This window comes from Dunckerocampus dactyliophorus, chromosome 4 (assembly GCF_027744805.1).
Source record: "Dunckerocampus dactyliophorus isolate RoL2022-P2 chromosome 4, RoL_Ddac_1.1, whole genome shotgun sequence".
Taxonomy (NCBI): domain Eukaryota; kingdom Metazoa; phylum Chordata; class Actinopteri; order Syngnathiformes; family Syngnathidae; genus Dunckerocampus; species Dunckerocampus dactyliophorus.
The window spans coordinates 9,651,933-9,677,047 of NC_072822.1; the positions used below are offsets into that span (position 1 = coordinate 9,651,933).

A 25,115-nucleotide genomic window follows, 5' to 3' on the forward strand; every position below is an offset into this window, starting at 1 on the left:
CTTATAAAGAGGTGCAAGAAATGATAGGCTGTTCAGCTAAAATGATCTCTAATGCCTTAAAATGGAGAGCAAAACCAGAGACGTGGCAGAAAACGGAAGACAACCATCAAAATGGATCGAAGAATAACCAGAATGGCAAAGGCTCCTCAGCCAATGATCAGCTCCAGGATGATCAAAGACAGTCTGGAGTTACCTATAAGTACTGTGACAGAAGAAGTCTGTGTGAAGCTAATCTACTTACAAGAATCACCCGCAAAATCCTGTAAAAAAAAAAAAAAAAGGCATGTGCAGAAGAGGTTAGAATTTGCCAAAGAACACATCAACTGGCCTAAAGAGAAATGGAGGAACATATTGTGGACTGATGAGAGTAAAATTGTTGTTTTTGGGTCTATAGGCCGCAGACAGTTTGTGAGACGACCCCCAAACTCTGAATTCAAGCCACAGTAGACAGTGGCGCGTGGTGGTGCAAGCATGATATGGACATGTTTCTCCTACTATGGTGTTGGGCCTATTTATCGCATACCAGGGATCATGGATCAGTTTACATATGTCAGAATATGAGGTCATGTTGCCTTATGCTGAAGAGGACATGCCCTTGAAATGGGTGTTTCAACAAGACAACCAACAAAATGTAATGGAGTGGCCAGCCCAATCCCCGGACCTTAATCCAATCGAGAACTTGTGGGGTGACATCAGAAATGTTGTTTCTGAAGCAAAACCAAGAAATGTAAATGAATTGTGGAATGTCGGAAAGGTGCCACACACATGTGAAGCAGTTATAAAAAAGTGTTCATACAACTAAATATTAGTTCAGTGATTCAAAGGATTGCTAAATCCTAGAAACAGAAGTTTGTACAAAATAGTTTTGAGTTTGTAAAGTCGACAGACACACCCCTTTCAACCAATTGCCCAATTGCACGACCTTAAAGTGTGTATATCAGGAATGTTGGGTCTTGTTGATTTTCTGAGAATCTACTGCACCTACTGGTAACTTGTTTGCCATGTAGCAATAGAAAATATACTAAAACCTTGGATTAATGTGGTTCGTCACATTGGACTGCTATTATTTTGAACACTACTGTATGAGCCCTGCGATTGGCTGGCAAGCCTGGGATAGGCTCCAGCATACCCCTGCGACCCTAATGAGGATAAGCGGCATAGAAAAAAGATGGATGTGCCCTTTGTGGTTTTCTTTCCAGCCGGTCACTAAAGCAGGTGATTTTAATGATCAACACCTCCTTCGATTTGAAGGAAGGAGCTCATCAATTAAATCACCTGCTGGAGAAACTAGTTGGAGAGAAAACCTAAAGTGTCTCGACCCTCGATTGACACGTGTACTACAGCGTCACACATCAGCACTTCAACTCGAGTGCATTTCCCAAAAACAAAGAAATATGTGAAACTGATACATCGTAAGACGTATCCATCACCAGTTAGGTTGCTCTGACTTATTTGTAGCATGTGCATATAAAAGTCTTTTCTATGCATAACATCCTCAACATGTTATCAGCCTTAATGTGCAGTCTGACTCATGAGGCCCTCTGAGTCTGCTCCTTTGTGGGCCACAAGATAAAATAGAATAGATTCACTTGGGTCAGCAAATGGGTGTGAAAGAAGGATTAGCTCAGTGTTACAATCCATTCATCCAGAACTCCTACTTCGTGTTGTGTATAATGTGTCAGTAAACCTGTGAGTACCTGGCAAAGTGTTGAAGAACACCCACTTATATTTAATACATTTTATTACATTTCATACTGCAGAGGGCAAAAGTACACAAAAGGCAAAGAACACTGCCGAAAACAAACAAAAAGGTAACTGTGAGAAACGGGCCAGTGATAAAATTATATTGCTTATATTGATAAGTGACAAAATAATTGTTACAAGTTAACCAATCTGCTAATAAAACTAATTCAAGGACAAAGCCTGCTTATTAAAAAAAAGTCCAGGCTGCTGAGTCAGTGGGGAATTTTAATGACTTACCTACAATGTTGCGTTATGTGCTGGCCACACAGCAAATCACTCAACAACATAAAAAAGCCTGAGGACAACATGTAGTGTACTCAAGCTTGCCAGAGATAATGTACTCAACATAACCCCTGACATACATAGGAAGCAATTGAAGGCACATCTGGCCTCCAGTGGCTCAGAAGCGCGATGTGGCGAGGGACGACTGTATATAACTTCAACACTGTGACTCTGATTCCTTCTTTTAATCAATCAAGCTATTTCAGCAATAGTCGCTGTGTGATGAGCCATTTTCATTAGTTTGTAAATCTATCCTGCTTTCCAAGCTGTACACTGGCGACTCTAAAGTATATCCAATGTTAATTTCTATAGTACAGTATTGTCCCTTGAAAAGATATGATGAATGCTTCCTGAACTGTGAGGGATGTACTGACTTTTTGAAGATACAGTACCTTTACATCTACAATGAGTTCTTAATCAGTGAGCTAAACTGCCTTTTCATGTCTCCCCACATGGTTTACACTCCATTCAAACTACAAACAGTGGAGGTGGTTGTATATGTTTTCTCAATGCTGCTTACTTTGTGACGTGGGCTGAATCATTAACAGAGGTTTTGTTTGCCTGCGCACTCCTCGGCGCCTCCCCCTCAAGACGTTTTAAAACAGGCCACTGACTAGCTTACTACGTTTCATATTCCCTGATGACGGTGCAGACAGAACTCATGTGTCACACACCCTACCGGTATCATTAACATTGTCAGTTGAGCAACTTTTTTGTGTTGTGCATCAGCATTTGACCTGATTTCCTGTTGGAGATAACTGACAGTTGTTTTTATAGTACAGCACTCGGCTCATCTGAAGAACCTTTTAGTAGAGAAAAAAATGGCAAGAGCATAGCCATAGATTGTCTGGAAGTTGTTTATGACTGTAAGCAATCTCTTATTACTGCTCTGCTCTTTTTACTAGTGGACATGAGACAAGACATGAGTTCCCCTGTTGCATTTAGACAGAAAATTGCAATCAAGCTCAACATAAAGTGTCATTGTGATACAGTACTCGCATACAGTAGTCCCAATGCTACTGTCTCTGTGCAACTATTGATGTTATTGTAACATAATATGGCAGCCCCCATGGTCAAAACTAAAACATACACATTCATTTTCTATTGATCTGATGGTGTCTTCTGTTATATAAGTCAAACTTGTCTGAACACTGACACTTCCCTTTTAAGAAGGCAGTGGTCCACTCCCAGAAACAATCTTGAGTGTGCAAAGTATGAAAAAGACCACATGCCCCCTTCTCATCATCCCCACGGAGGCGTTCTTGCATATGCAAGACCCCAGAAAGCACCATGTCAGAGACACCAGCAGACTGTCTAAACCGCCAAACAACTAATAGAAAAATGATTTAGTTTCCGTATTCCTTGTTATTCCAACCTTGCTCACTCTTACTTAGACCAACATAGTAGCTCATTGACGCCCTATACATGAAAAATGCCCACATCTTTCAAATTCCACCCGTCCACTCCCCTCCCCTTCCCTCCCAGTGTAGAACAAAGGCTTTTTTTGTTAAAACGCTACATGGTCTCCAATACGTGATGATGACATCAGAGGTTGCTTCATCCGGTAACTTCCGTTTTCCTCCCAAAAGTCTTTGCTTGAACAATCGCCTCCAATGTGCACAATCTGACGTTTGAGGATGTGATTATGCAACATTAAAGTGGCCACTGAGCAAGTTGACCACTGCCACTTTCTATTGCCTTCATGTTTCTTTTTGTCTTCTCAAGGGGCAGTATTATACAAATGATATAGGATGTACTTTAGAGTGGTCTGTATACGGCTTGTATAGCAATATCAATTTACTATCTATTGAAAATGAGTCAATACAGCATTATTATCTAAACAGGCCCTTATAGGCCTCCTCCACTTTCCATCCGCTTGAGGATGCCCCACAAGTGCTCACTTGGATTCTGGAGGAGACATACTTGCCCATTCCTTCACCTTCACTATCAGCTTCCTCAGCAAGGCACGTGACATCTTGGAGGTGTGTTTGGATTTGTTATCATGTTGGGAAAACTGCCATAGGGCCCAGTTTCCCAAAGGAGGCGACCATGCACGGCTTCAAAACGTCACAATACATGTTACAATGTTTCCCTCAGTGAGCCACAGCTCCCCAGTGCCGGCAGAACTCATGCCACCGCCGTGCTTGACAATGGGTTCACTTCACTGTGAAGCGCTTTGGGTACCTTGAAAAGCACTATATAAATTGAATCAATTATTATTATTATTATGATTATGTCACGTAACAGGTCAACCGGAAATGCCAAACTTTTACCCACGCTGAAAGTAGAATAAACACCGGAAAAGCCAAACGTTTACCCACCCTAAAGGGGGAATAAGCAGCGTTTTGTAAGGTACACAAGGCATGGCCAATAATTGCAGTGGAGATGGTGTGAAAACTGGCAAAACCAAATGATTTCAGTAATCTTACTAATTTAGTGCATGGAAACATACTGACTGAGTTATTTTAGTGATTGTTCACAGGCGCTTAACTGATTATAAATATGTGCCTCTATACAAGCTGTACACCGACTACTCTAAGTTATATAGTATCATCCCTTGACAAAATATGCTGTAATAAAAATGACAAAATGTGAGGGATGTACTGTATTCACCTTTTGCAAGATACACTGTGGTGGTGTAGAACTGCACTTAGTAAAAAATATAATGCGTACAGTAAAATATTACAAGTGTGCAGTTTTTTTTTTTAATTAATAGCTCTAAAAAGTTTCTGTAATTTAGTTTCATGTTTTATGGTTGGAGTAATAATTTTAAGATTGTCGACAGTGATATGATCATGCAGTGACAATAAAACGAGTAGCTTCTTTCCTAACTTCCTTTTCCCTACCTCCACTCAGACATCACGCACGCACACATACCTGAGTCAACGTTACCACACATACAAGAGGAAGAAACGCAGGTCCTTACATAGAAAAAGAGCGTCCAGTGCGTCACACTACCGACTGGTAAAAACACCGCTTAGCCAGTGCGGCTTCATTTAAACCACCTCAGTCAAATGGAATAAAAGTGACCATGGAATACCTCTGGGGGAACATCTTCTTTGCGCTGCTTGTCATTGGTAAGTATGCAGCGCTTTCCACCTTGTTTCCAAACGGGATTCGCACACTATATCATGCATTAACAGGAAAACTCTCACAGAATATGATGTTTTTATGACAGGGCTGCAGCAGCGAGTGTGGGAATGCGATTAATTGGCAATTTACGAAAAAGAAATTCCATCGTAACCGCAACTGCGTAGAAATGAAGTAAATGGTAACGGTAGCAAAACCGCCTCGGTGTGACATGAAAATATACATAAAAGTGATATTAGGTAGTTATGTTGCTGTGAACGGGCGTGGTTGTGCAAGTGAGCACTCACATTCCAAGTACCGAGCTTCTGTCTGCCTGTATGGACTTGTGTGGCTCTGATAGGACTCAGTCAGATTCCATGTCCTGAGGGAAGAGTTCAACAACAGTTTTCCCTATATTTGAACATCTTTACCCCCTGAGTCTTATTGTCAAGCTTTTTTGTTGTTGTTGTTGTTGTGTTGCCTTGCCACCATGCATGAGTCAAAGTGATGTGCTGGTTGAAGCATTCATGATTCAGCCTCCAAAGAACTCCCCTTTTATTTGAGTTTACTTGAGTCAGACTGGCATCACATGCACTTGTGCTGAGCCTCACAAACTGCCAGCAAAAGCCCCTTCAAGTGAAGCATACTCATTGTATACAATATCACCAGACTCAAGATGATAATGCCCTGTTTTGATTGACACCATCAGAGAGGTATTCGTTGGACAATATTTTATTATTAAGGTTTCAGTGCTGCAGATGTTTCTGATATTTTCTTTAGAAACCCTCTGCACTGTAAACAGCAACCACAATAATAAACATACTGAGCATTATCATCTTCTAAAGGCTGAATTTTTGATACAGGCCTTATATTGGATCTCATTACATTGTGCAGGATTTGCTGCAGTTACACTTTTGCTGAAATATTAGTCTCAAGTCAGATAAAACCTTTTTTTTGCCTTAGAAAAATCATATTTGGGGTCTTGAGATGCAAGCACATGGCAAGTCAGTTGTTCTACCTGTTGCACACACACACACACACCAGTGACCTGGAGAGATGCAACCACGACAGAGACCAGCTCGAAAACAGTGTCTCAAAGATTGTTAGCAACAGAGGAGGCGTTCTGGATGCTAATGTTAAGATAATGCTGATGAATGAAGCAGAGTCCTGGAAGAGCGATGATATCCCTTTTTATTGCAATGTCTGTCCTTCTTCCAGCTGACAGAATCAACCTCTCAGACTCTTTCAACGTGGGCACTTCAGGTGCTAAGATTTTCAGCGGCTCACCGGTGGAGGAGTTTGGCTACACAGTCCAGCAGGCCACCAACCACGAGGGCAAATGGTGAAAATCATTCACAGATTTTCTTGAATGAAATGTCATTACTTCCTTGTGTTACACAACTGTTGTTGGGAATGTGGGGGATTTAGATTAGCAGCAGTCCAGTGAGTGTGGGATCAGTCTGCACACACTGATTCATAGTCTGGAGGAGTGTCTTGTTTGCTTTAACTTGAGTGTTAAGCGTCTGAGACAGCTGACGTAAACACTGTTTAGTCCAACGATGTGATGGTTTTCTTTTTTGCCCCGGTAAACTAAAGTACTGTGATATGCATGAAAAAGTATTCTAATATTGTTGTCTGTAGGCTCCTGGTTGGTGCTCCTTGGAGTGGCTTCACTCAAAACAGGAAAGGGGATTTGTACAAATGTCCTGTGTCAGGGTCCAGAACCAACTGTGACAAGCTCAACCTTAAAGGTGAAGTGTGGATTCCTAGTTACTTTTTAACCTCCGACCTCACTGCCTGCTCACCGTGCTTATCATGCCCTTATCTTACAACTCACACTGGATTTTGCCGGTTTAACGCTCGCATACATTTAATATTTATCCAAATAAAATGAGCTTCAATCTAATAGTCAGCTTATTGTCTTTTAATTGCTGATATTCCCACAGATTCAGTCAGTATTCCAGATGTGAGAAACATCAACGTCAACATGTCTCTGGGTTTGACCCTGACCCGCATGCCTGCAGTCAATGGTTTGATGGTACCTATCTACCTACCTATCTACTTACCCACCTACCCACCTACTTACCTACCTACCTACCTACCTACCTACCTACCCACCTACCTATGGTTGCGCTTAGAATTCATTCGTTCATTCATTTTCTATGCCGCTTGTCTTCATTAGGGTCGCGGGGGTATGTTGGAGCTTATCCCAGCTAACTTCGGGCGAGAGGTGGGATACACCCGGGACTGGTCGCCAGCCAATCACAGTGCAGCATTTAGAATTATCCAACCCAATTGTAAATACTTTCAGGTTCAAATTAAACAAATTTTCAGTAGATGGCCAATAATTTTTTTTAAATATAAAATGTTTTGAGCTATTTGAATTGTTTTTTGTTTTGTCGATTTATTGCAAACTGCGGCACCTTTCTAAACTTCACAGGGAGGGGTAGATTTTACAATGAGGGTTGAATAATTTTGAGAGCAACTGTACCTACAGCGCAACGCATTAAAGGAAAAAAGAGATCATTACTGCACATAATGGGACACACATATGCCGCCTATTAAAACACCTCCAAAAACCTCCGAGGTTTTATGGTTTTATATATATCCTGTAGCCATGTAGTAACAGGTGAGTGTATGTTGAAGCTAGTCACTAGCCTGCTAGTAGCTAGCCGATGTTGTGTGGCGAAGTGTTCCTGGGGCATTAACGTAGTTTGATCGGCGTAACAATGTTAATAATAATAACAATTTCTCTGTAGCTTGGTTAATATGCATGTCACATTATATGTAAATAGGGCATTGTTGGCGCTTTTTGAAGTATTTTCAGAAGGCTTTGTAAGCGGAATAAGTGTTTCCCATTATGTGCAGTAATGCGCTATCTCTTTTTATTTGTTTTTATATCTTTTAGAACGCACAGGAACAAGACATGTGTTCATGTCTCACATAAGGATTGTGGATGATAGGCAAACTTCCACAAAAGTGCAGTTGTCCTTTAAGTCACATTTGAACATTTTTAACAACCACACAAGTGTTAAAAGTGTTAACCACTACATTCAAATGATAAAAGCAGCTAAGTAACACCGTCAACTAATGTGAGCAGTCACCTTCACTGCTTCTGTGAGGTTGAAGAGTTTTTCTTTGAGGTTTCTTGCATAGAGAAAGTTTTTACTTGCTGCTATCGCTAATCGCTATCGGTTTTTGCTAATGTAGCATCCAGCTGGTTTTCTTGAAACAACCTGATTGAAATTGGGGTTTGTCTTCTATTGTGGTCCAGACATGCGGTCCTCTTTGGGCACAGCAGTGTGGCGATCAAAACTACTACCCGGGAATATGTGCAAGACTGAGCCCCCTCCTTCAACATCAACCTGCCTTCTCTCCTGCTATCCAGAGTGAGTCGTCATGTCTGCTAATTAAATGAAAAAAAATTGTTGATGATTACAATTCCACGTATCATTGCTCCTTACATTGCTTATCATTTGCTGCCTCTGCAGCATGCGGAGGACCGATGGACATTGTGATCGTGTTGGACGGGTCCAACAGCATCTACCCCTGGGCTCCAATGAGAGATTTCCTTCAGAAACTCATACCAACTCTCGAAATCGGGCCCCAAAACACCCAGGTGATGTGCTGTTTTAAAATCAGCTTTGTAGCTTCATTGGTGCCATTTTACCTTATCATAACACATGTTTGTCGTGTGGCCAGGTCAGCGTCATTCAGTATGCCGTTGAGTCCAAGTTTGAATTCATGTTGAACCAGTACAAAACCAAAGAGGAGGTGCTGAATGCTGTGTCCAAACTCAGACAAATGGAAGGTTCCTCCACCAATACATTTCATGCCATTCAATATGCCAGGTTGGTCTTCCGGTATGACCTCCATACGTGCACATTCCTTACCTATTATATCCCGTGTTGACCCGAATATATGGCGACCCCCTCATTTTAACAACTTGTTCTGGAAAAATAATTGTTGAGACAAACAACAACTGGTGGATTGTAATGACAGGGATCGTAACCCCTGTTTTTTGCTATCTTGCTTACAACCTTTGAGCCACTTTTGTCCAGCGTGTCTGTGCATCTCTCTGGGTCACTGGCGCGTGTGACTTACAGGAAGAAAAACTGACTGCCTTGGGGAGAAGTCATTTAGTGCTATCTGTTGAGCGACATGTATAAATCTGTAAATCTGGGCGAAAAAAAATCCAACAAACGTTACTGTATATTCGGGTCAATACGGTAATTTTAATCAGGACTTAGATTGCTTATGTATCTTTTGTCTCTCTTCCTTAAGTCAGTGGGGTTTCAACCCGACCTACGGGGCCCGACCGGATGCCTCTAAGGTGATGGTGGTTGTCACTGACGGCGAGTCCCATGACAAGGCTTTCAGGGATCCAATCATCGATGAATGTGAAAAGCTAGGAATCACCCGCTTTGGTATTGCTGTAAGTGATGACACCTACCTCTAATTAATTGTTTCTTTTGAGCACAGAAGTCTAAAGCAACGTTCCCACCAGTGGTTTACCACTTAGTTTGATTTGCCAAGGAAAGACAAACCCTACGTAAAACCACTGGTACCACGAACCACCTCCATGCTGCCCATCAGTTTCACATGAATTTTTATGGCTATCCCTCGTGGGTACACTGATGGGATGGTGAAAAGTGTTATTGTGGTACTCTTTAAAACTGTCGACAATAGAAACACTGAAAGTCAGGTGCTGAACTACAGTACACTGCTGGTGGAAACAGTGCTTACCTGTTGATAATAATGGCTTCAATCATATTGAATTAACAGTGATAGCCTTTTAAATCCTCATTACACATCTGAAGTTAACTTTCCTTCCCTTGCCTCCTAGGTCCTGGGTTATTACACCAGAAACAACATTGACACAGAAAACCTCATTAAGGAAATCAAATCCATTGCCAGCGTACCCACAGAAAATTACTTCTTCAACGTATCGGAAGAAGCGGCCCTCTCCACCATTGCTGGAACGTTGGGCAGCCGCATCTTCAACATAGAAGGTGCACATTATTTCCTGTGTTGTGGTGTAATTTACTCCACATAAGCGTTAGTACATACAACACTAAGGCATCCAGGCAGGTCTCTACATGATTGTCAGTGCTTGCCCTTCATCTCCTCCCTCTTTCGTTGCGGTGTTCCCTAGGCACTGGAAAGGGGGGTGATAACTTCAAGATGGAGATGTCCCAGGTGGGCTTCAGTGCTCACTACTCTAGCAAAAAGGTAAGGAGTGTAATATCATGACTTTTACTAGCTATTATGTCACGTCGTAGAACCCCAAACCATATGATATGATGTATGGTTATAACGATTGGCTGGCTAAGCATACATGGAAATATCTACATTCTAACATTAGCCATATACCAAGTGTCCCTTTTTACGTTTTTCAAGCTTTCAAATTTTAAAAATATTTAATACAGAGCAACAATTCAGTGTAGAGTTGCAACAATTAATCAAATCGATTGATCGATTATCTAATCAATCAAACTATTTTGGTGTTCGAGTCATCGTCTTTTTATTTAATAAGGTAAATATCCTCTGTTTTCTGCCTCTTAAATGTGATTTTTTTTTTTTTATTTCTGTAGTCATCCATGAAAGCAGACCCTTGATCTTTGTGTTTTAGGCAAAACGAGATATTCACACAGATTAGCTTTAACTTTGGAAAATAGTGATCTACATTTTTGCCTCCTATCTGATATGCAGCGTACCAAACCACTCCCTGTGCTTGGTTCATATTGATTTGGTCTGTGTAGGGCCTAACCGATGGCTGGATTAATCGAAACAACAAGCTTTAGATGAATAAACTAAGAAAATGATTGTTAGCTGCAGTTCTAATTCAATGTATTAATAAACGTATGTTACAATACATATACAGTATATCTGTGCGCTATCGGGTCCTTGTTTGCCCCTTAACAGCTTCTGGAGTATGATGTTTTTGGTCTATGGGGCATTTCTAATTGAGCCCTATGAACTCTGTCTAGCAACTAATTGCCAGGCAATCGTGTAACGTGACCAGGTAAAAATCACCGTTGTCTAATTGACAGATTTAATACATAGGTAGTTGAAACATTGTTCCATTTGTGATTATTTTTTTTTTATTAATCACAAATAATTTGTTTTAGTATGGCACATTTGTTATACATAAAAAAATATATATATTAATTTTATATGGTAACAAAACAAAAGAATGAGACCTTTAATTAAATAATAATTTTAAATAAAATCATTGCTTTACCAATTAAACATTAAATGCCATGTAAACTAGTTGCAAGTAATTCGACAGCACTTATGCTGGTTGCAGCTAAGTCGTGCACCCCATTTTGCCTCTTTTGCTTCAAGACACAATGAATAAGCTATGGATTCCACATATTCAAAAGAATTCTTAGCAATTGATTATTGGACTCATCAGTGACTACAGTATACGCATCAACAATTTTCACAAAGTCATAGCTAAAGAAATGCTGCTGCTTGTTCAATTTACTGTTAAAGGATGTGATGATGCTGGGAGCAGTGGGTGCCTACGGTTGGACTGGGACTGTTGTCCACCAAACGGGCTCTAAAGTGGATGTTCTTCCTGTCACAGCCTTTGAGGGAACACTTCAAGACAGAGACAGCAGTTCACTGCTGGGTATTTACTATTGCATTGTTATCATGTTGAAATACAGTATATGTAGTATAGTTCAATGCATGAACCTTGACTTTTCCACCGGTGGTTCTTTGCAGGTTACTCTGTCAGCACACTGAGTGGTGGCACTACTGAATATTTTGTAGCTGGTGCACCGCGCTCCAACCACTCCGGACAAGTGATCGTCTACAGCTTCAATGCGCAGGAGCAACTCACTATCATCGACTCAGAGAGAGGAAAGCAGGTACTTCCATAAATAAAAGTATTTCATACTTGTGAAGTCAGCGTGAGCAGTTGAGTCGTTGCTCTTCTAGATTGGGTCTTACTTTGGCAGCGTCCTGTGCTCTCTGGACGTGGACAAAGATGGGGTGACGGACCTCCTTCTGGTTGGTGCGCCCATGTTTATGAGCGAGCTGAAGAGAGAACAAGGTCGTGTTTACCTCTTCTCCGTCACCAAGGTAACAGCTACCTGCTATATACAGTCCATCCATTTTCTATGCTGCTTATCCTCATTAGGGTTGCGGCTGACTTTGGGCGAGAGGCGGGGTACACCCTGGACTGGTCGCCAGCCAATCACATGGCACATATAGACAAACAACCTTTCACACTCGCATTCAATTGGGCAATTTAGAGAATGTTTTTGGCCACCGTGCGGCCCGCTATATAAAGTCGTGTGAAAAAATTAGAACACATACGTTATACATACATTATTGTAAATGACATTTGTGGTGCCCCCCTTGGCTTGTGCTCGAAATGCTTTTGAAGCCAAGCTAGCTTACAAGTAATACAGATATCCTCAAAACAGTGACGTGCAGTCAGGGTAGGCAGATGAGGCAAAAATAAATAAATGAACAAATAATGATAACAAAACAAATATTAATGTTTGTCCATTGAATTGTATTCTACATTTATTTTCTGTCTAATTGTTCTAAACATTTTCTTAAGTAAAAATTGCAGAATTTACACATTTCCTGACAGCGTGTTTCCTGGCTGCCGCCAGCGTGCCTGCCTACCGTCACACTGCACACTGAGTTGGATCATGACGCCTGCCAGTTTCTGTTTCTGCTTGTCAGTTTGTGTTTGTCAGCGTGGCAGTAATTATGCAATGTTATTTTATATTTATTATACACCATGACTTTCTATAGCCCGTGTGACATCATTATACTTGTTATTCAGACAGTAAAATGCATAGGCACTTGCAGGACCGGGGTCAGGCGAAGGTGCTTGTCACTGCCGTACTTCCGTATAAAGGAAAAGCCAGCGTTTTTTGTTTGCTTGTTTGTTTTGGACAGCAGTAGCATTAGCTAGCAGAAAGTCAAATGCATTGAATATATTTTTTGCTCTGCTGAATGAATGTATGAATTTGACTGCCAAGATGGATCATACAGTATACCCTAGCTCACCAGGAGGTGACCAGACTTTTACAACAAAGTATCAGAACCTTTCCTGGAGAAGGAAAGGCTCCATGTACTTTATACTGTATACAGATAAAAGGTAAGAACACAAATGTCTTCTGGTTCATAAAAAATAAATAAATGGGACTAAGAAGTATTTGAAAACAATTTGCCTTTTTTTTAAACAAGAGTGAATTTTCCTCTTCTTTTTTTGTTATCATCGGGATGAGCAACCTGTATGAACATAAAAAAACAAAAGAGTCAGTGCCTCACCAGCCATGAACCTCACTGCATGTCACTGCCTCAAAACCTTAGAATAATTCGACAAATTGTCAATGGCTTATGGCTCGTTAGTGACTAATTCCTGCATGTGCTTCTACTATGACAATCTCGTCTCATCTCGTTCTCATGCACCCAATCTTGTGCATCATCTCTTCTCATGAGTTGGGTGTCTCTTGACACCCCTAGTGTTTTGTAATCTAACAATTCTTTGTCCATACAGAGGAGGCATACTTTAAATGTATTGAAAATTTAAGGTATTTTTGAATAAACGTTGAGTATCTCTTTGCTGCACCAAGTGTTCTGGTTTTCTATAATTAAATTATGGTCACCCTTCTTTTGCTACCGTCTCTATTTCTGTGTTATGGTCTTAAGGGTATCCTGAATGAGCAAGGGTTCCTTAAAGGCTCGTCTCCAACTGAGAATGCACGTTTTGGGATGGCCATGTCTGCCGTTCCCGACCTGGACCTTGACGGTTACAGTGATGTTGTTATTGGAGCGCCCCTAGAGGATAAAGGAAGAGGCGTCATCTACATCTACAATGGCAGGAAGAAGACGTTGAACAGACAGTTTTCTCAGGTACCATTAGAAGACATCTAGAGCCCTAGAGAAGACAACATTCCAATGTAGAATAACCCAAAATGCATCTAGAATTTGATATAACATTTGCATTTAATGATAACAATAGAACCAGAAATGGAACAATACATGTATTCATTAGATTACATATACAATTTTGTTTCAGCAACAGATGCTAACATAAATAGCATAATAATAGCGGATGACCAGGATGAAAATGACCAGGATGAAAATGACCAGAAAAGCTTGTCAACAAACATGTATTTTTTCCAATTTCACAACCAGACTCACCTTTTATAAAGCAAAACTGTTCTGGCAAAACAATCGTACAGTTCCCGCATGCTGCATGACTAAGCTGCTGAACAGGACAGGTTTAAAAGAAAAAAAATCACAATCAACAATACAGAGTATCAGTTGCGGAGACTTAACATACAATGACACAGTCGCAGGATGCTGCCTGCCAAAAAGATTATATTACATTATTTATGTACAGTATGGCTCTCCCTGTTTCCGCTTCATTATCCATCCATCTTCTATGCCGCTTCTCCTCAGTAGGGTCGCGGGTATGCTGGAGCCTATCCCAGCTGACTTTGGGCGAGAGGCGGCCTGGACTGGGCACATATAGACAAACAACCATTCACACTCACATTCATACCTATGGACAATTTAGAGTCTCCAATTAACCTAACATGCATGTTTTTGGAATGTGGGAGGAAACCGGAGTACCCGGAGAAAACCCACTCCATATAAAGATGCCCAACGGAGATTCGAACCCAGATCCTGATCTCCTGACTGTGTGGCCGAAATGCTAACCACTAGGCTACCGTGTGCCCCCCCCCCCCTCCTTCATCATGTGTTTATTAATTCAAAATGTTTGTTTTACCATAGAGGTTAGCTTCTCTCTACACTTCTATGACAGTTGATGTTAAAATTGTTGCTTAAAAAAAACCTTTACAGTTAAAAAAAAAATGAAAGAATTAACTGAAAACTAACTGAAATGAGAAACAATAGCAACAATTACCATCCTTTCTAATATTTTTACTGGTTGTTTAATCTTTTTTCCAGAGAATATCTGGCTCCACTATGGATCCTCAAGTGAAATTTTTCGGGAGGTCCCTGGATAGCTACAAAGACCTGAATGACGACACGCTTCCAGACATCTCAGTGGGTGCATATGGTAAAGTGGTGCAGCTCTGGTGAGTTCATTACTTGCATGAATCAATCATCATTTTCCACTTTGTATCGAGATCACGGTTTTTATTTGTCTTGCAGGTCCCGAGGTGTTGCCTCAGTCTCAGCTGATGCTTCATTTAAACCTGAGAAAATCAACATTTTCAGCAAAACTTGCGATGTTAGTGGACGCAAGATGTCATGTTTCAACACCAACCTCTGTTTCAGCGCAATGTTCAGGCCCAAGAAACCTGTTGGACCCATTGGTAAATCAAATCAGCTTATCTGCAATCATTCATCCTCTTCATGCTCAGACTGAGGTGATATTAAAAGTGCAATAACAGTATCTCGGGTAGATTGTGTTCCATTTTCGCTCTCTTTTTTTTTTTTATTAGATATTTCCTACAACTTGACTCTGGACGCTGATTTGCAGGCTTCACGTGTGACTTCAAGAGGACTCTTCATGAAAAATAATGAGCGTTTCCTTTCGGAAAAAGCAAAGATATCATCTACACCACTGTGTCAAGACTATGAAGTTTATGTGCAGGTGATTGCTGGTAATCATCAAGTGAAAATTCTGTACAGTTCAACCTTTAAATAGATTGCCCGTCGAACAATTCTGAATTTGCCCACAGAAGGGTCACGACGATGGCAACGATGAAAAATGTGAAGAGGAAATGTAACTTTTTGTGACATGGGAAGTTAATGTATTTGTCCACACTGTGGAATTATTGTGTTTGACTTAAGAGCTTCCCCCGTATTAATCTACATGGCTGCTTATTTGCTCGGTTTGAAAATAAACCCCATGATATTATTTATTTTCCATCAGGAGACCCCAGATTTTGTCAATTCCGTCAGTTTGAAGGTGGACATCAAGCAGCAGAATCCAGACACTAACCCTGTCCTTGACATCGACTCTTCCACCGCTTGGGAGTTCTTTGTAAGTTGGCTTCTATTTTTGCTTCAAGGCTTCATATGAGTTAATAGTTATTTTGCAAACACGTGTAAAAGTACATAGTCTTATGATTACTATCTTCAAGAGCCTGAATGAGTCACGCAAGTGTTCTGCTTTAACCACAAGCACACACAATGCTCTTTACGCTACATTACAGTATGTCACAACAGTGAGTACGCCCTCACATGTCTGCAAATATTTTATTATATCTTTTCATGGGACAACAATAAAGAAAGAACACTTGGATACAATGTGAAGTAGTCATTGGATCCCAAACACACCTCCAGAATGACCACTGTGTTGCTAAAGCAGCTTTGGGTAAGGGTGATGGATCTAAACCCTACTGTGCATCTGTGGAGTATCCTCAAACACAAGTAAAACAATGTCAATTTACTGTCCCTTCAAAATAATTCAACACACAACTATAAATGTCTGAACTGCTGGCAATAAAAGTGAGCACACCCACTCTTGAAAATGTCCAAATTGTGCCCAAAGTGTCAGTATTTAGTGTGGATAGCATTATTCTCCAAGACTGTCTTAACTCTCTTAGGCATGGAGTTCACGAGAACAGTGGTTCCCAAACTTTCACAGTCGCCTACCCCCTTCAGGGATCTGAGTGGAAGTCATGTCCCCCCTATTCCTGCACATTTAAAAAAACATAAACCACACGATGAACTATCTTTGATATATTATTAAATATATTATATTTTATGACATTCTACTGGATCTCTGTATGGAGTTTGCATGTTCTCCCCGTGCGTGGGCTTTTTCCGGGTACTCCGGTTTCCTCCCACATTCCAGGGTGACCAGTCCAGGGTGTACCCTGTCTCTCGCCCGAAGTCAGCTGGAATAGGCTCCAGCATACCCACGACCCTAGTGAGGATAAGCGGCATAGAAGATGGATGGATGGACATTATATTGGAAAATATCATGTCTTATTTTTTAACTGCACACATATTAAAAATTAAAAATGGAGAGGGTTTTAGAGGGGTAAGATATCTCCTGGCAGGTTTGTCTTCTGTTTGGTGGATTTATTTATAACAAGTGGTGACAAGCTGTGGTAAGATGTGGTGAACTGTGATCTTTGTGCTCCTTCGCTGTGCTTTGGTCTGCAATAACATGGAAATATTCAGCACAATGCAACTAATGTTACACATAAATGTAATAATTATAAATAATTATGAAAACAAAGGCACATAACATACAGAAAACAATAAGGAAATTAGTTCAAAACAAGCAATTCAAGCAGATTATGCACCAAGCAAAAATGCACAACAGCACAGAGCTAACATGATTAAACCTCACCTCTGTCCATTTACGTACAGCATTAACATTTGTGAACAAGGAAAGGAAGACTAGAAAATACACGTGTGTCTGTGCAGCGTCGGAGAAAGTCATACACATAAGTCTCGATCTGCATCACACATGGTATGTTCAAGGACTGCTGAACAAAGTGGCCGCAACGCCTGAAGAAGACACATTATTCCTGAAAGCATAAATTTACTTACGTGTACACAATTGTGGGCTTTCTATCATAGTCAGTGCATCCAGTCAACAAATAAATGACAGGCTCATGCAGCTCAGAAAACGCACTAAAACGCTGGTGGCTGTTAGACACCTTGCATTCCTCCACCATCTGTTTGAGGATGCTCCACAGATGCTCAGTAGAGTTTAGTTCCATCATCTTTACCCTCAGCTTCTTTAGCAAGGCAGTGGTCAGGAGAGGGGACTTTAACCACAAATATGACCTTTGGAGATGTTTTGGTGTGTTTCAGATCCCTTTCACTAAAGACTGTGGCTCTGATGAAGTATGCGTCAGTGATCTGGTGCTGAGTGTGAATACCAATACAAAAGGGTCCAGGTCAGAATTACACATTCACACAATTACATCACTTTGAGTTTTTCGTCTTTCACAGGTTATAAAACCCTGATGACTTGGTTAGTGCCCAAGAATCTTTCGTGTAACTATGAGAGTTGCGGAATATTTAAGCACTAAAGCCAACTTGTCTGGGGTTTATCTATTTTATATATTCCCCCTATTTTCCGAACTATAAGTCGCACTTTTTTTCACGGTTTGGCTGGTCCTGCGACTTATACTCCGGAGCGACTATGTTTTTTTTCACACTGACAGCGACGAGAGCCTTGTGTGCCAGTATCTGCTATTCCTATCAATTCCTAAGACTGAAGACCGAGACTGAAAACAATTAACTAGAATGTACATATTTTGTACCCATGGTGCCTCGATTCGGGACAATAATGCAATCAGAGGACTGACAAGAGACATGTACCGATTTCATCCCAATTTGATTTCCAAAATCCACCAATTAGATAGCATGAATACATCCCATAATAACATGAGCATCTCTGTTTACAGCTCAGCTCCTTTTCTGGTCAGCGCCAATAAGCGCGAACTGTCGTTTGAGGTGACAGTGAAGAACAAAAAAGAAAATGCTTATAACACTCAGGTGCTGGCTGCGTATTCTGGAAACCTCTTCTACTCCTCTGTATTTCCCCCTGTAAGTAAGCTCATTTTTTACATTCTTATTCATTTAGAAATAACATTGCTCATTTTAAATCAACTCTATTTTGGTATATTATTATCTGGACTGAACTCATACAGACTGATGGAGTGAAATGCACATCATCTCAAGAGCAAACTGTTGCTTGCCAAGTAGGATATCCGGCCTTGAAAAAAGACCAAGAGGTGAGTGCTAGAAAACTATATGTGCTTTTTAAAAAATGTTTGATGTGTGCTTTTTTGCTCAAAGGTGTGGTGTTTTTCCACAGATAAAATTTCAGCTCAATTTCGAATACAACCTCAATTATCCGCTAAATCGAGCTAAGGTCAAGTTTGAGGCTAAAAGGTAAATAAATTATTGGCAATAGATGTTCCATTGGGATTTGGCAGTAAACACATGCCATGTTGTCTTCTTTCCATCTTTTCAGTGACAGTCAAGAGCAGGTAACCGCAGACAACCAAGTGGACGTGTCCATTCCTCTTAAATATGATGTTGGGATTGTTTTATCCAGGTGAGGGTGTTTTTTTTCGATAACAAAAAAAAGGGGCAGACACCAATATGTTCCACGTTTCCCCAATAAATGGTGGCTTTGGTATTTCTGTATGTGAGAAAAAAGTTCAGGAAACTATATGCCTTTCATTTACTGTCTGATTTCAAAGAATATTTGAAAAAAATATTTGTCATTATAAATCTTCCATGTATTTTTTAAAGTTTAAGGAGTTGCAGCAACTTAGATCAAGACAATTGCTTGGATTTCTTTGTCCTAGTCATGTCATGTCACATGTTGGACTGCTTGTTCCTCAAAGGACATAGAATGTAGTCTAAGGAAATGGCTCCAAAAATATAAGAATGATAAAAAAAAAAAAAAACTTCATTTATAGACGTTCATTTTGCTATTAAATTAAAAGTAAAAAGAAGAAAACACCGCCATCTCGTGGAAAACTGCTATTATAACCACTGTGTAAGGTGGCTTCTGCCAACATAAGTTCTTTCACTATCATACAAAACACCTACAGACCCTGCAGAAACTTTTAATAATAATGATTATAAGAGTTACTCTGCTGAGGCGAAAAGCGTCAATGTGTTTTTAATTGAATGTTTTATGCTTCTCTCCAGGAAATCAAATATCAACTTCTATGTGGCCAATTCAACGACTGCATCAGTAACAACGGTGAAAACGCTTGATGACATTGGGCCTGAGTTTAACTTTACCGTGAAGGTGCAGTGATTTAATATGACACATTTCTTCACCATTTTGACCATTGTATTTAAACTTAATTCATCATTTTAAAGATTTCTACGGGCAACTTCCCCGTCAGTCTACTGTATCTGACCATCTCTCTGCCAATGACCACCAAGGGTGGAAACCCACTCCTCTATCTTACCAGTGTGGACATGCAAGCTGTGAGTAGCCATTACACCAAACACCAGAAACTGGAACGTCAGGATAAATACCCTAAATGCTCCAGTTAACGCTGTTATTCATTTAACAGCCCAGTATTCTACATATGCTACCTAACCTAATCTAATTTGTGCCAAGTCAAAAAACCTTGGCATTTACAGTTGTGGCTGTAGGTAAGCTATTGTTGAAGTTTTAACTCCACAAGATGTCAGCAGGGCCTTATGAAATTCATCTTATTTTTTCCCCAAATTCCGTTTTATGTTTTTCCAAATTGCGTTTCTTCCGTTTGTTTTTTTAAATTAATTTATTATTATTATTATTATTAGGTTTTATTTTTATTATCCGCTAATTAATTGCAAAAATCCTTGCATTTATTGATGCGATACAGCATTGGCCACTTTTGCCCAGTATTTCAGAAACGGATGTAGCTTGGCTGACATTTCTAATGGGATGTCAGCTTCTGCACATAAAAAAACCTCAACAAACTTCTCTTCTCTTATTTTGAACGCCGGAAGTGTGTTGTGTGTGTTGAGAATGTCAGTTGACGGTTAAGACGAGCTGGGAACAAGAATAAACGTGCGTCTCACTCACAACTTGCACAACGTCAGCGGGCATCTTTAACAAGCGGTAAAACACACACGCTAAAAACACGCTCATATGCTCAAATGTTGCTTTTTTATTTTAAATTCATACTGGGACGTATATGTGTATAAACACCTTTTGAGTGTTAAGTTGCTGTGTGATAAATTTAGTGCCGTTAGTAAAGTGTTCTTTGAAAGATGACACCGTGAGTCAGACTGTGATGTTGTTATGCTGGTACAGTATATATACTGATCTCCACTGACTTCCAATGGGTTGACAAGCTTGTTGTGAGTACATTGACAGCTTGCGATAGGCTCCTGCTAAAGAAAGAGCCATCATTACCTCACTGACTCTCGAGCGGCACAGTATTTAAACAATTAGTAGTTCTGAAGTAAACGAGATGTCACGAGATTAGAATTTAGCCATATATTAGCCATGCCGCTGTATAAACTGCAGGGTTCAAGGTTTCAGAAAAAGGTAGCGGCTTATACACTGGAATTTACGGTAGTTTGCTCCTAACCGCTCTTGCAACATTGGTTCTGTTGCTGCTGTCTTGTGCAATACAGTATATAACGTTCCCCAGCTATAATTAGAGAATTGACTGTAATGACATTTCCTCCATGACTTTAATTGGTGACATTGCAGAAAATGCATGCTACTTGTCCGTGTGCAGGGAGGTTCTGTCAGCTGTGATTCAAGCAGCCTGGTGGACCCACTGAAGATCGGCGTCAAGAACAACCAAGTGTCTTTCACTGAAGAGAGTCTCAGAGGCATTGAGAAGCTGGTTGGTCTCGCTTCATTTGTTAAAGAAGAAAACCCTCGGTAGCACAGTCAGTGAGTATTTGTTATGTTTCTTTACAGGACTGCCAGAGTGCAAAGTGTGAGCACATCAAATGTCTCCTTAAAGACACGGAGGTCACAAGCGACTACTATGTGAAAGTCAAAACAAGGATTTGGAGTGGGACCTTTAATAAGGTATTCACTAAAACAAGCTTTCTGTTAACATAACAAATGCATTTTCATGTGACAATGTGTGTGCAGGCCATCTACCAGACCACTGAGCTCATCTCCACTGTTGATGTGGAGACCTCCAACCCCGATTTACTCATCGTCCGCCTCAAAGAGCTGCCGGTAAATAAACATAAACATAAACACGCCATAATAAATGAATCAGTGACAAGGAAGAAGAGTCTTTGAGTCTGGCTGCTTGACAGGTGGTGGTCACAGTCAGTAAACCAGGGGAGAAGGCTGACGTTCCAGTAGGAGTGATTGTGGGCAGTGTGATCGCTGGACTGGTGCTGCTGGGCCTGGCTGTCGCGCTGCTGTGGAAGGTCAGCTCAAATCTACCAATGTATACTCATTTCTTGTGACTATTATTCACATACTGTAGCTCTGACTGGTCTTAATTTACAAATATATTCAATATATCATTAAAGGAAGGGAAGACATTTAAAGACTGGTCAGTTAGTTACTTGAACTTAATTAGTAAGTCTCTTTGCTTGGTTGGTCGGTCAGTTTGTTAGTCAGCCCGCCAGTCACTTTGTTTATTAGTCAGGTAGTTAGTGAGTCAGTCAGTCATTTGATTTGGCCCTTAGTCAAATGGTTACTTAGTTAGTTAGTTAGTTAGTTAGTTAGTTAGTTGATCAGTCACTTCATCTGTTACTTAATTAGTTAGTCAGACACTTGGTTTATCAGTTAATTTATTACTTAGTTAGTTAGTTGTTTAGTCACTTAGTAAATCAATTACTGTAGTTAGTCTGACAGTCACATGTTTAGGCAGTCAGTCAGTTAGTGAGTCACTGTTAGTTAGTTGGTTAAATAGTTAGTTTGTTAGCCGTTTAGTCAATCATTTAGTTAATCTGATAATGTGTCAATTTGTCAGCCAATTGGTTGTAAATCAGTTTGTTGTTTTTTTTTGTTATTAGGTTGGTACGTTTGTTAGTCATTTAGTTAGTTGTTTTGTCACTTGCTGAATCAATTAGTTAGTTGGGTAGTCACTCGTATGGTTAGTTAGTGAGTCACCGTTAATCACTTACTTACTTAGCTGGTTAGTCACGTAGACAATCAGTTAGTTAATCTGATCATCTGTCAGTTTGTTGGTCAGTCAGTCACTCTGTGAATCAGTTAGTCACTCACTCAGTTAGTTGTTTAGCCACTTAGTGGATCAAATAGTCACTTTTTTTGTCAGTCAGTTAGTGAGTCACTGTTAATCAGTTAGTTAAATTGTTTGCTTAGTTGGTTTGTCATTTAGTCAATATTTTATTTAGTGACTCTGACAATCTGTTAGTTTGTCAGTTAATTAGTCAATCAGTCACTCAGTTAATCAGTCAGTTTATAATGTAGTTAGTTGGTTAGTCAATCAGTTAGTTAGTTCTGCAGCCAACCAGTTGTTAATTATTCAGCCATTTGGGTAATTGGCCACTCAGTTGCTTAGTTCACATAGTAGTATAGTTAATTAGACAGTAAGTTAATTAGTTAACATTCACTCACATAATTACAGTTGGTTGACAGGAGAGTCAGTTAAAAAGATTACACAAAAACATCTCTAATAAAAGACAAATCAAAGATTTTAATTGTCGCCATCAATTGTGTGATATTTATAGACATTTTTAACTGTAAAAATCATTTTTGATGGAGCTCTTTTATCGGATTTCAGAAGTACCTATCGTTGTGCAATGTGAGTGTGTATTTGGTTCGCGTGGTGAATGCAATCTGTGTATTTTTTTTTCCTAGTTTGGCTTTTTCAAAAGGAAATACCAGCAGCTGCAGAGAGAAGACGACGAGCAGAGCCACGCGCACGAAAACGAAGTGTTGTGAGCTGAAACGACTGAAACTTCGCCTTCATTCCTTCTCCACCGTAATATGTGTGCGTTGTGCACACTCTGGTACTTTTTCACAGGTTCTATAGGGTGTAGGTGTACTGACCCACGGATGCGCTCGCCTTCCAGTATAACTGGGATTTGGACCTTTAGCCCTTTCGCACAATTACTGACTTTGCATAAATGCAGATATTTTTTGCCTTTTCCAATACCTTTGTACAACATATCATGAGGTAACAGTTATTTGTTTCTAGTTAGGCTCAGTTAACAGCAGTGAGTGAACTACTGACATGACGACTGACACTCAGGGCTGTTTGGCGTTTGGACATTGAATTAGCAGTGCAAATCCAAAAGGGAGCGAAGATGTGGAATGTGTGTTTTTTGTTTCTTCATGTTTGTATTGTACATACTGTAATTTTAAATTAAGGGGGATGGAATAATGTCTGTGAGATTTAAAGGCAGTGGTATTTTTGTATGGATATTTTGATAGCATTTATTTTGAGCTGCGAACAATTTAAAAACTGAATAACTTTCTGGTTATTATAGTCCAAATGGCTTTCTGGTTATTATAGTCCAAATGGCTAAATACACTCCTGTCAAAATGTTAAGACCAGTTGAATAATTGCAAGAATTTACATTTTGCACTGTTGGATCTTAAGGAGGTTCTAAGTAGAGCTTCAAAATGCAAAAAGAAGAAATGGGAGTGGGACAAAACATTTTTTGAGTAAGCAATTTATTAGCTTGTAAAGGCTGTGATCTTAAACTTTTGATAGAGCTGATGAGCAGCCTATTTCACTTTAATGGTTGTTTGCAATAGGGCCGTACGGTGGCCTAGTCGTTAGCATGTTGGCCACAGTCAGGAGATTGGCAAAATCTGGGTTAGAATTTCCGCCAGGCAGTTTGCTGTGTGGAGTTTCTCTCCGTGCATGCGTGGATTTTCTCCCACAGTTCCCCCCCACATTCCAAAATCATGCACGTTAATTAGGTTAATTGGCGACTCTAAATTGTCCATAGGTATGACTGTGAGCGTGAATGATTGTTTGTCTATATGTGCCCTGCGGAATAGGCTCCAGCATACCTGTGACACTAGTGAGGATAAGCGGCATAGAAGATGGATGGATGGGATGTTGATTGCTTGCTCAAAACATTTTTGTCTCACACCCATTTCTTTTTTTTGCATTTGGAAGCTCTACTTAGAAACTCCTTAAGGCCCAACAGTGCAAAATGTAAATTATTGCGATTTTTTTTACCAATGTTCAAATTTTGATCAATGTACAGGGTATATGCCAGGGGTGTCCAAAGTGTAGCCCTAGGGCCATTTGTTGCCCTCGGCCAATTCTAAACATATAATTAAGCACAGCCTTACATCAGTTACTTTACCACCTATAACACAAAGCTGAAATTTAAGCTGTTTTTTTCTTTAAATATATTTATATATTTAAATATATTTAACATCTTCACCTACATTGCACTGCATTACAACTGAGTAAACAAGAGCTGAGGGACAACAAAGGTGCCCCACCCCCCACCAGCACCACCACCTTCAATGTTCAATGTGGCATTTGGTGGAACAAGTTTGAACACCCCTGATTTAGGCAAACAAGCAGATTACGAGATACCCCATTCTGGCTGTATTGGCAAGGTTTTACCACAAGAGGGCAACATCTGTCAGGGTACAAAAGCGCAGC

The 25,115-nt window shown here is 40.2% G+C and overlaps 1 protein-coding gene across 1 annotated transcript; it reads left to right on the plus strand.

The window, feature by feature from the left end:
- The first annotated feature begins 4,849 nt into the window (after positions 1–4,849).
- itga2.2 (integrin, alpha 2 (CD49B, alpha 2 subunit of VLA-2 receptor), tandem duplicate 2) lies at positions 4,850–24,035 on the plus strand. The gene is made up of 30 exons (XM_054774116.1): positions 4,850–5,102; positions 6,313–6,436; positions 6,736–6,845; positions 7,041–7,132; positions 8,369–8,483; positions 8,586–8,713; positions 8,797–8,945; positions 9,379–9,529; positions 9,941–10,106; positions 10,250–10,326; positions 11,593–11,731; positions 11,827–11,972; positions 12,043–12,186; positions 13,777–13,980; positions 15,046–15,176; positions 15,253–15,416; positions 15,546–15,697; positions 15,980–16,090; positions 17,881–17,966; positions 18,480–18,621; positions 18,726–18,809; positions 18,893–18,969; positions 19,052–19,135; positions 19,741–19,843; positions 19,918–20,028; positions 21,282–21,392; positions 21,470–21,583; positions 21,650–21,739; positions 21,823–21,939; positions 23,342–24,035. The coding sequence occupies exons 1-30, from the start codon at positions 5,057–5,059 to the stop codon at positions 23,423–23,425; spliced, it is 3,552 nt and encodes a 1,183-aa protein (XP_054630091.1). The 5' UTR covers positions 4,850–5,056; the 3' UTR covers positions 23,426–24,035.
- Positions 24,036–25,115: the final 1,080 nt, after the last annotated feature.